Genomic DNA, 12,059 nt, shown 5'->3' on the forward strand with positions numbered 1-12,059 from the left:
AACCCTTAAAAGGTTTATTAAATAACCTTTTTTTTTTCTTTTTATTTCACGAAAAATAAAAAAAAATAAAATAAACGACTTGATAATAATAATAATAATAATATTAATGTACGTGTAAATGGTATAAGGGGAAATTTGGGGAAAACCGAAGGAAATTACAATTTGAAGACCTTAGAAACACGTGGCAAAGAATCCTTAATTCGATTTATATAAATTTTGTTAGAAAATAAAATTTTAAAACTAAATCAAATCCGACAGAATGTCGTGCTCATGAGAAATGAATAATAATAATAATAATAATAATAATAATTACTTGTTAGGCTCCGAGTTAATAGTAATAATAATAATGGTTTATATCAAAAATTGGTATAAAGTCAAAACCTTGGAGAGAAAAAAAAAAAACCTCACACCAAAATTATTCATTTCGAATGTTATAAATATAAAATGTCCAAGAAAATGTCTTATTCGGATTTCATTGTATTAAAATAACGTAAAACATTAGCACGGGATGATAATAATAATAATAATAAACTTGTAAATTCGTTCTAGTGCCACGTTCGAGTTGAAAACTTGAAGAAGAAAATTAAATGATGGGTTACTACAATCGTGTCTTAAATAGAAAGAAAATTTTTTTTTTTCCTTATCTTTACGAATAAATTTTATAAAAACCTGGATTTACGAAATAATAATAATAATATTGTTTGTAAATAAAAAAAAAAAAAAGTAACCTTTAAAATCTATTTAATGAAATTTTTCTCTTTTTTTTTTTGAAGAAGGTCAAAGTAAGTAAATAAATAAATAAATAAATAAAACGTTTATAAACTTTTTTTTTTTCTTTCAATTGGATTTATTGGATAAAAGTCAAGTGTTAAGTATTTAGTTAAAGAAAATTTTCAAGTGTTTTTTTTTTATTCCTTTCACGTTACCTTATTTCCCCCTCCCTCTCCTTCTTCCCCGTTTGCCCGCCTCCCTCAGCCCAGAACTTGACCTCTCTCTCTCTCTCTCTCTCTCTGCCCGAAAAAGGAAAAAAAATTACTATACGAATGTTATTTATTTTTCGTTTTCCATTAAAAAAAAAAAAAATTTTCCACGTGAGTATTTACACACGTAATGACGTCATCACACACCATTTAAATATTAAATAATTCAAATTGTTAATTATACCGTTTGTTTACGGGTGCTGTTACAACAACAACGACAACGAACATGAAATTCAATTAATTTTAAAATTTGTTCCTCTTTGAAACGTATTTGGTTGTTGTTGTTGTTTGCTCTGCTGTCATTGTTAATCTGTTTGTTGTTAATCTCTGTTTGAGATTGATAAAATAAAAATAAAAAAATTTAATGTTTCATCTTTTTCGTATCGAATTAATAGAATTTTATTAATTTTAAAATATCGATTTGATTGATTTTTTTTTAAAAATCTATAACAAGAAAAAATTATTATTACTATTATTATTATTATTATCATTATTATTATTGTTATCATTATTATTATTATCATCCACTATTATCATTAAGTTTATTCGACGAGTTTAAAATATTTAAAGAAAAAAAAAAAGAAATTTTTTTTCTGCGACCGACGACAGCGAGGTAATAATAAATTAATTGATATTTTTAAATTTTCTGCACCTGAAAGGTTTCATAACCTTTTAACCTTTAATTTTTTAATTAAACTAAAGGTTTTTCTTTTTTTTTTAATAAAATAAAAATTTAACTTTTTTATTTAAATTTTCATGTCAACACATTTAAAAAAACTCAAATAAAAAATTTTAATTTTTTCCCTCCTTTTTCTTTTAAAATTTAATAATAATAATAATAATAATAATTTTAACATTTATATAAAAGAAAATAATAATAATAATAATGATAATAATTTAATGACTAAGACGTTTTCGTCTACAGGTTGACAGGTGTTTTAAAAATGATAAATTAACCAACCGTAAGTAATAATAAAAAAATTTTTTTTTTTAATTTTTTAATATTTATTTTTTTTTGGCATTGTAAGAAAACGTATTTTACACGTAAGCTAAATATCTTTATTAAATATCATTTTTTAATAAAAACGTGCATATATATATTTTTTTTTAATTTTTTTTCGTTGGGTTTATTTTATAAAAATTCTAATGACACGATTATTTTTTTTTTTTTTTTTGAAGAGATTTATAGTAAAACGAATCGAGGAAGGATGTGAAAACGATAAACATGGAAGGAGAAACACGTAAATCAATATTTTATTATTATTATTATTATTATCTTAAGTTTTTTTGTTTTATTTTTACGTTGATAAAAATTAAACGTTTTTCCATTTCGAATGAAAAAAGGAAAAAAGGAAAAAAAAAAGAAATGGAGGAGAAACGATCGTTTTTTATCTTTGTTTTTTTATTTTATGCGACGTTGTCAGATTTCAAAAAACATTTAAATCAATTTATATAAAGTTGAAAAAATATTAAAAAAAAATTTTTCAAAACGACAATCGTTTGCCCATCCGACGATTCACTCGGTTGTTGTTTGTTCCTTTTTTTTCCTTTCCTTTTAAGAAACAAAAATAATAGCCAGGGAAAAATAAAAAAATAAAAATAAGCGGAATACGTAAATAATTTATTTTATTCTTTTTTTTTAAATTTACTATTATTATTATTATTATTATTACTCTTTTGTTTTCTTTATGACTTTTCTTCCGGTTTGTGCGTACGAATAAAAAATTTATAAATATTAAAAAGAATAAGAAAAAGAAGTTCGGGGGAGAGGAAGGGAAAAATTAAATCAAATAATTATTTAATTATTTTAATAAATGCCACCCGAATTTTATTATTATTATTATTATTAATTTTTTTATTACGTTAAAAGACAGATGACAACCCGTAGACATTTTTAAATTTTTTAGGCGCCAAATTAATATACTTTATTTAAAATATTTTTAACGACAAAAAAAATAAAATAAAATGATTAAAAAAATTAATTTTGAGTAATAAAATTTTTTATTATATGTAAAATAATAATAATAATTTATTACTTGTTAATTTATATATGTTAGGGTTAAACGTGATTATTATTATTATTATTAATATAAGTCAACGAAATCGTGAAAATACGACAATTTTTTATATTATTTACCGTATTGATAAGGTAATAAATAATTACTCGTGTGTTTACGCATAATCAAATTATAAATTTATTACTTAATAGTGAAATTATTCTTCTCCCACTACCACCTCCTCTTATTTTATTACTGTTTAAATGTAGGTAATAAATAATCAAGTTAAATAAGCATTTGTATATATATATATTAAAAACGTCGAATGAAAAGTTATCGAAACGTCATTTCATTGGTTTTTTTTTCTTTTTTTGTTTTGTTTTGTTAAACCTTTTTTTTTTGTTTTCCATTTTTTTTTTTTTTTTGAAAATCGCATTTAAAGCCTTTTATACCACATTTTTAGCGAGTTCATTAATTCCCCATCCCCTCCCCTCCCCCCTTTTTTCCCTTTTTTTTTTAAAAAAAAAATAAAACTCAATTTTTAATAAACATCATATTTTCACTTTTTTTCTCTCTCTCTCTCTTCCCCCTTCTTTTCTCTCATTCTTTTTTTTTTTGTATTCAACTTATTATTATTATTATTATTATTAATATTTTTTCCGTTCGTTTGTTTTGTTTATTAAAACGCGCGTAAACATAAAACGGATTAAAACGCTGCGTTTTTAATTTAATTTTACTTAATTATAATTATATAGAGGTGTGCGTGTGATCGTAATGTAAATTTAAAAAAAAAAATTACCGGAGTTATAAATTTGAAAATGTAATTTTTTTTTCATGCCCCCGGGTAATAATTGGTAATAAAATTTTTTATTAACCCATATATATGTATTTAAAAACATAATGATAATAATAATAACGGATTACATTTATATAAAGTAACTGAAAAGGTTCATTAAATGTGGAAAACTCCAAAAAAATTATATAATAATAAAATTTTTATGAGTCGCTCGTAATATTTTTAACGAGATATGGAATTAAAAAAAAAAAAAAGTGTCATTAACGAGATAATATTACTACCGGAAATAAATAATAATAATAATAAGTAATAAATAAATTTAAAACCGTCGAAAATTTAAAAAAAAAAAAAATTGTTTAACGATGATAATTATAATTAATAAACTTTTTTTTTTTTTAAATAATCTTTCTTATCAGTCAGTATATAAAACAATGATAAAGATGATGATAATAATGATAATGATAAAATGAATGAAAAAGAAAAAAAATAAATAAATAATTATTTCAAACCGAGAAAAAAAAAGTTTTTATTTTCTCTCTCTGTTACTCTCTCACTTCAAACATTCTCTCTCTCTCTCTCTGTCATTCTATTTTTTTTATTCATTTGAATTTATTCATGAGAATTTTTTTTTTTTTTTTAAAAAAAAAGAGGATAACTAAAACAATTATTGTTGAATTTTTTTTTTTTTTTTTTTTAAATTAATAAAATTAAGCAAACATGGAGTGAAAGTTAAAAAGATCAGAGAATAAAAACATAAAAGAGAGAGAGAGGGGGAAGGGGAGAGAAAAGAGAAAGAGACGAAAAAAAAAAATTTTTTAAATAAAAAAAAATATTAATAATTATAATAATGAATATATTTTTTTCCTATATAAAATTTAATTACATTAAAATTCAATTCCGTTATAATTATTCATTTATTTGTTTTAGAATTTTCTCTTCGAGTGTTTTCTCTCTCTCTTTTTTTTTTCATTTTCAAAAAAAAAAAAAAACCGAAAAAAAAAATTAAATAAATATAAAATTTAAAATGTCACCGTCGACGCGGAAAGTTAACAAAATTATTTTAAGCGTATTATTATTATTATTATTATTATTATTATTATATTTCGTTAACCCCGAATAATAATAAGAATAATAATAATTAAACCAAATAAACGATATAATTTTTTTTTTCCCCTCCCAAAAAGTATGACGACACGAATGACGTTACATTAAGGAAGAACATTTAATAAGATTTTCACGTTTTTAAGTCGTTTATTATTATTATCACTATTATTATTATTATTACTACTAAAACAAAAACTGACCCGAACGTTAAAATTTTAAAAATTTTCGAGTGTGAAACCGAAAAAAAAAAATTTCTAACCGGAAACGATTGTAAATAATTAATAAGATGAAACCAAAAGTAAAAAAATAAATAAATAATTTTCCGTTACAAAAAAAAGAGGGGAGGAGGGAGAGGGCGAGAAAAAACTTTTTCGGTTGTAAAACCCGTTTAAAATAATAAAAAATTTAAATTAAATTTGTTATTCGGATTCCAATATAAAAAAAAACCGTTAAAATCCAGGTACGAAAAAATTTTGACGTCATTATTTAACGCCGGTTGATGATGATTTTATTTATTTGTAAATTTTTTTTTTTTTTCATCTCACGTTTTTACATAATAAAATAAATAAATAAATAAATAAATAATAAATGAAGTCGAACGTGATTTTAAAAAAAAAATGCGTTTCCGTTTCCGGTTTTTTTAATATTTTTTTAATTTAAAAAGAATATAGTTAATTAATAAAAATTTTTTTAAAAATCGATTCATCCTCAAATTGTCATTAACGTCAATTATTCTATTCCCTTTTCACTCGTTAAAACCTTTTTTCAACCTTTTTATTCCTTTCCTTCCTTTCTTCCTTTTTCCCGCAACAGGAACAACAGAAACAACAACAACAAAAGCAGAAGTAAAAAAAAAAAAAATATTTTCATGAATTTTTTAATTCAATTAGTCTCCATTCGAAACAGGAAAAATAAAAAAATTATTAATATTATTATTATCATTGCGAATATTTTTTTTCCCTTTTTTTCTTCCTCCCTAACCCTCCCCCCCGCCTACTTTTTTTTAAATTGAAAGGCAAAACCGGAAATCAATAACAAAAAAATCGAAAATGAAAAAAAATTTATTTTACTTTTTAATTTGATTCTAAAAGAAAAAAAATTTAAAAAAAAAAAAAAACAAAAAGTTTATTGAAAAAAAAACCGAAAAGGTTAATAATAATAATAATAATAATAAGAGAGAGAGAGAGAGAGAGAGAGAGAGAGAGAGAGAAATTTTATTTTTTATCAATGTAAGTTTAAAATTTAAGTATCGAAAAAAAAAATAATAAAAATAAAAATAAAGTTTTTTAAATAAATGTTTTGTTATTTTTACATATAGACTAAGTAATAAACAACGACGGGAAATCGAAACGGCGAGAAAAGAGAGAGAGATACTGTGAAACTGTGGTAGAAAGAGAGAGAGAAAGAAAGAATGGGGGGAGGGAAAAAAACTTTTGTTTAAGTGTTGCCTTGTTATTATTATTATTATTACTACACTTCAAGTTCGAATGAGTTTTTTTTTTACTTTTTATTTTTTTTTCGTGGAAATAGAATTCGAATAAAAAAAAAGAAAAAAAGAAAATTACCTCGTGTTGTCTTCATCCACGAACATGACGACTCCTCTTGCATTTGGTTTTGTTAAAAGTCTTTCGACAATTCTATCAAAATCTTCCTGTTTAGAATTTCTTAATATTTTTTCGGAAACTGCCATGCAAATCCCAGAACTTGTCGCCAATGATATGAACGATGCGATTCCCTTTTAAACGAAAAAATTTTTAATTAATTATAAAAAGAAATAATTTTATACTTTATTTTCATTCCCATCAACCCTCTTCTTATTTTTTATTTTGACAACTTTTCTTTTTTGCAAACGACATTTTTTTTTAATTGAAGCCAAAGAAAATTCGAAAAATTTATTTTATTTTTTTTAAAAAAAATTATGTAATTTATTCGGTTATTTAAACGTCTAAAACCACGACCACATATAAAATTTTATTATTATTATGTATTGACACTTTTTCATTAAAATCCATTCGAAATCGAATTATTATTCGTTTTTTTATTACTTTTTTTTTAATCTTCACGTAATCGTCCGTCGAATAAATAATAATTTTTTTTTTTTAAATTTATTACGGGGTACCTAATATATTGTAATTTATCGAAATATATCGAAATATATCGATAGTAATCGATATCATTCAAGATATGAATTTTTAATGAAACTCGATTCGAAATTTTTTCGTTCGTGGTGTGTCGAAACTGTTTTTTTTATTTTTTTTTTAATTTACATTTCTCGAAAAGAAAAAAAAAAATTACCGGAAATTGTTTGTCGTGTTAAATAATTTTTAATTTACGTGGCAGCAGAAAAATTAAAATTTTCCATGATTAAATAATATATAAATTTAATTGACGTTTTTACGATGGCATCACAAATTTCGTTTTTTTTTTTTTTTTTTTTTTTTTTAATGATTACAATTATGGATACTAACCTTTTCACCGTAGTCTCCTTCCACGGCAACCGTGCTCACGTATTTCCATCCAAGTGCTTTAACAACTTCGACAATGGCTTGAGCTTGAAAATTATCTGGGGGCACGACGCGGCTAAAATATTCAAATCTTGATTTGTCCGATAGTTCGGTGCTCGTCGACGCGTAGCTTAATTGTGGAATCTGAATAAGAAAAAAATAAAAATAAAAAATTATAAACGTGTCACCAGAAAGGAAAAAAAACGGTTAATTGATTAATTATAATTTTTTCCCTATCGTTTATTTATTTATCTAAAAACATATTCGAAAAAATAATAATGTTTTTGTGGAAATCGCTTTTCGTTACGCCAAAACTTTCTACTTCCACTTTTTACTTCCACTTTCCCCTTCGAAAAGAAAAAACTTTATAATTACAATTTGAAAGAGGAGTTGGATGAAGTGGAAGAAGGTGGATGGAAAACCTTTTTTTTTATTCACCTTTTTTTTTTTTTTTTTTAATAAAAAATTTCTTTTTTTAAAATAATTGAAAATGCCAAAATGAAAAGATTTTTTTTTTTTTTGTGTGACGCACAATGATGACGACGACGACGACGACGACGATCCTTTTATCCGACATTTTCCTTTTTTTTTATACTCCTTCATCTTAAAAAACTTTTCTTTTCATTTTTTCTTTTCTTTCACATCTTTTATTTTCAATTCGTTTTCAATTTTTTTTTTTTGAAATTTCTTTTCATTTATCTTAAAATTTAAAGGTGTGAAAATGTTTTATTAACTTTTTTTTCTCTTTTTTTTTCTTCTGCTTCTTAACAAAGCTTTCACTTGATATACGAGTTTTTTTTAGTCGCTAAATAATAAAAAAAATTTTCTTTTTTTCTTCAGGCCAAAAAAAAAAGATTTACCGTTATTCATTGTTTCTAAATACACTTCACTTATATATCACGTGTGTATTTCTAAATACACGTTTTTTTTTCTAAAAAATATAATAACTCTCTCACGAATTTTCCTCACCTTTTTTTTTGTTTTCGAATAATAATAATAATAAAACCGACACGAGTACACAATTGTAATTTTTTTAAAAAAAAAAAAAAACGTTTTTGATTGGTTGATCGTTGAGTCTTTCATTAAATTTTTTTTTTTTTTTTACACGTAATCTCGTCATCTTGTTTTTGCTTTTCTTTTCATCCGAGATTCTTAACAACAGCAAAAAATTGATTACGTTTTTTTTTTTTTTTTTTTTTTTTGTTAAACTAACAATGAGTGAATTCTTTTCGAATTTCAACGGTTTTTTAATAGAAAAGTTGCTGTTGTTGTTGTTCTCGTATGTGAGAAAGAAAAAATAAAAACGAGAACCGAGTAATTTAAAAAAAACAATATTAATAATAATAATAATGATAAGAGAAAATGAATGAGATAGTTTTCCGTTAAACAAACAAAAAAAAAAAATTTTCCTTGTGAAATTTTTTGTTGACGTTCGAAAATATTTTTTGGAAAATAAAAAAATTTTTTTTTGTAACAAAATCCGATACGTTATACCTTATAAATAATAATAATAATAAATCATGTATATATAAAAATGTAAGGATTGATAAGGTTCGAACGTGTAATATATGCACACAACAACAACAACAACAAAAAATTTTAAAAGATGATAATATTATTATTATTGTAACGTATGGAATTTTTTTTTTTGTTTGTTTGTTTGTTTGTAGGAAACAAACGAGGATGTAGTAGCACTTTATCAATATAAAAAAAGAAAGAAAGAAAAGATTACATGTTGATATTTTTTTTTTCTTTTGTACGGATCTAATAAATCTTTTCCATTCGTAATCGATGTTAAAAAAAATTTTTTTTTTTTTTTTATTCCTTTCGTAAACTTTCGTTGAAGAAAAAAAAAATCAACCTTTGACCCATCTGAGATTTTTTGTCACGTGTTTTTTTTGTTAAGAGCGACACACGCACGTTTTTTTTTTCTCCTAAAAAAAATTATTTTCACGCGTTACGATTTTAAATTTAAAAATGTTAACAATAATAATAATACTGGAAAAGAAGCGATTATAACAGTTTTACAGGATCAGGCATTAAGGATTTATAATTATGAGAAGAAAAGGGAAACAATCGATCATTTAATTTCCGGTTGTTCGATATATGGCAAAACATGAGTATTTGGAGAGTCAACATAAAATCTGTCAATATCACCACTGGAACATCTGCCGTGCCCGGTATCGGGCTAGGTTAGTGCATGAATGGGTCGATTTTATCAAGACAAAACCTTTTTGCTCTTTTGTCGACCTGAAACCATCCCCTGATCTGGGTTACTCCACAGATGCTGTCGTGATCGGAAGAACCCAGTTTAGAAAATGACCCGTTCCCTTTCGAACCAAGGGAAGACTAGACTAACAAGAATTTATGATAATGATGATGGTAAAGTTGTTAGGGGTTAGGTTATAAAAATCTACAAACCAATATTTACACGAAAAGAATCAGATATAAGCTCTCTGGGAACCATTTTAAAACAAACGCATAAAAACATGTCGCAATTAAAAGTGAAATAATAATAATAATAATAATAAAGGATAAAATTAAGGGGAAAAACGTTAACCGAAACGTTCACGTAAAATATAAAAAATATACTCATAAAAAGTTTTCGGATATTAATAAAATTAAGTTTTTATAATTATAAAACGATGACGTCATGAGAATATAAAATAATATTTAATCCAAATTTAAACCTATCATTTACTCTTTCCCTCTTTCCTCATAAAAGGAAAAAAAATTTTTTTTAATTTTCTTGCAAAGGATTGATATTTTGGGGAGAGGAGGGGAAAGAGAGGTGAGGGGAAAGGAGTAGAAACAGCAAACCGATAATAACTTTTAATTTTGTTCGATGAAAATAACAAAAAAAAAAAAAAAGGTTCACGAAGAGGAAGCCAAAAAAAAAAAAGAAAAGGAAAACGAACTAATAAGGGAAGAATAAAAATAAATGAGAAATCCGACAGGAAAGAGAGAGAGAGAGGGGGAGAGAGAGGACGAAGGAAAAGGATAAAAAAAATTTTTTTTTTGTTTAATTTTAAATTTCAATTAGTGTTAAAAAACAAAAACGTTCGAAAGGAAAACATTTCGAGTTTTTTTTTTACGTAGGATTTCAATAACAGGGCCGTATTAAGGTTTTTTTAAATTTCTAGTTGAGTTTTTTTTTTACGGGGAGAGGGTGGAAGAAAGGTGAGAGGAAAAAAGAGATAAGAAATTAAAATTTTAACAAAAAAAAAAAAAAAATTTGTTGCGTAGGTTATCAGTAAATGATTATAAATTATTGTTTAAAAAAAATATCTTCTGCTTTTTTTTTCTTTTCTTTTCCTTCTTCTTCTGCTTTTTTTTAATTAATATTTTTACGTAAAAATAAAAAATTTTGCCGGAAGTGTAAGATAAAAAAAAAAAGAAAAAAGAAATGAAAACTTTATTAAAAAAAAATTTTCCTTTACAATTTTGTTTTTGATTTTTTTCATTTTACGTCGTTTGTTGTTTGTCGAATAAAAAAAAATGTGAAAAAAATTGCATTTTGGTTGTTTATAAAGAGAGAGAGAAAAAAAAGAAATTTTTTGAATTCTCCCGGATTTGGTTTTTCATTTTTTCTTTTTAAAAAAATCCGATAAACCTCCCCGAAGGAAAAAAAATAAAAAACGGTGAAATTTTTTGTTTAGGTATACCTAAAAAAAATGAAAGTGTATTATTAAAGTCTTTGCAACAAACGAACAAACAAACAAACAAAAGAACAAACGTAAAAAAAAAAAAATTTTCATTTAATACGTTTTCATACGTTTTCCTATTTTCCATTATATAAACGTTTCTTTCTCGTTTCTCTCATTTAATTTTTTTTTTCCTTCAACCCCCTCCCCCCTTTAAAACGAGATTCAAATAACGTGACGTCATCAAGATTTCAAACTGTTGTGACGTCATTACAGAAAAATATATATAAATAAATAAATAAATAAAATTCTTTAATTTTTTCCTTTTTCTTCTGCGTTTTATATTCGTTACCCGCCCCGAATTCTCTCTCTCTCTCTCGCTTCCTATCTCTATCTCTTTCTCTCATTCCTTTTCATACTCTGTCTTTCTCTCTCTCTCTCTCCCTTATTCATTTTCTCAGCTTCATATTCCATACGAGAATGTCAGATTTAACATATTTTTCATTCCGAGCACTAAAAAACATACAACGTTCACTCTGTTGTTATTATTATTATTATTATTATTATTATTATTATTATTATTATTATTATTACATTCATTCGGGAATGTGCAAACGTCACACGTCGTCTGATTATTATTTTTTTCTTGTTTTTTCCCTCCTCTTTCTCCCCCATTTTAAATCCTGGAACTTTTTTTTTTAATTGCTTCGGAGCATTTTTTCTTTTTTTTTTATTAAAAATTTTTATTAAGTATTATTATTATTATTATTATTATTATTATTATTATTATTATTACGTCATTTGCAAAATAAAACTTTAAATCAAGTAAGTAAAAAAAAAAAAAAGAAAAAAAAAATTTAATATTTGAAGACGTTTATTATTATTATTATTAAGTTTTTAATTTCACTGGAGAAAAATTTACTTCCAAAACTTTTTTTTTTTTTTTTGTTAATGTTATTATTCTCTTTCTTCAACTTTTTTTTCTTCTGCTACTTTCTTACCTGCCTGTCTACCTATCTACTCATTTCCTTTTT

General features: G+C 24.1%; 1 protein-coding gene across 1 annotated transcript in view; it reads right to left on the bottom strand.

Annotated features, from left to right (window-relative positions):
- The window catches only part of Phum_PHUM032850 (metabotropic glutamate receptor 4, 6, 7, putative), a gene marked incomplete at both ends in the record, with an annotated part of 65,910 nt that overhangs the window by 28,854 nt on the left and 24,997 nt on the right, over window positions 1-12,059 (bottom strand). Inside the window, 2 exons of the mRNA XM_002423005.1 lie at window positions 6,443-6,612; window positions 7,346-7,525. Coding sequence (XP_002423050.1) covers window positions 6,443-6,612; window positions 7,346-7,525 — 350 coding nt within the window. The remainder of the gene's footprint in view (window positions 1-6,442; window positions 6,613-7,345; window positions 7,526-12,059) is intronic.

Source organism: Pediculus humanus, genomic scaffold (assembly GCF_000006295.1).
Source record: "Pediculus humanus corporis 1103172107383 genomic scaffold, whole genome shotgun sequence".
NCBI classification, from domain to species: domain Eukaryota; kingdom Metazoa; phylum Arthropoda; class Insecta; order Psocodea; family Pediculidae; genus Pediculus; species Pediculus humanus.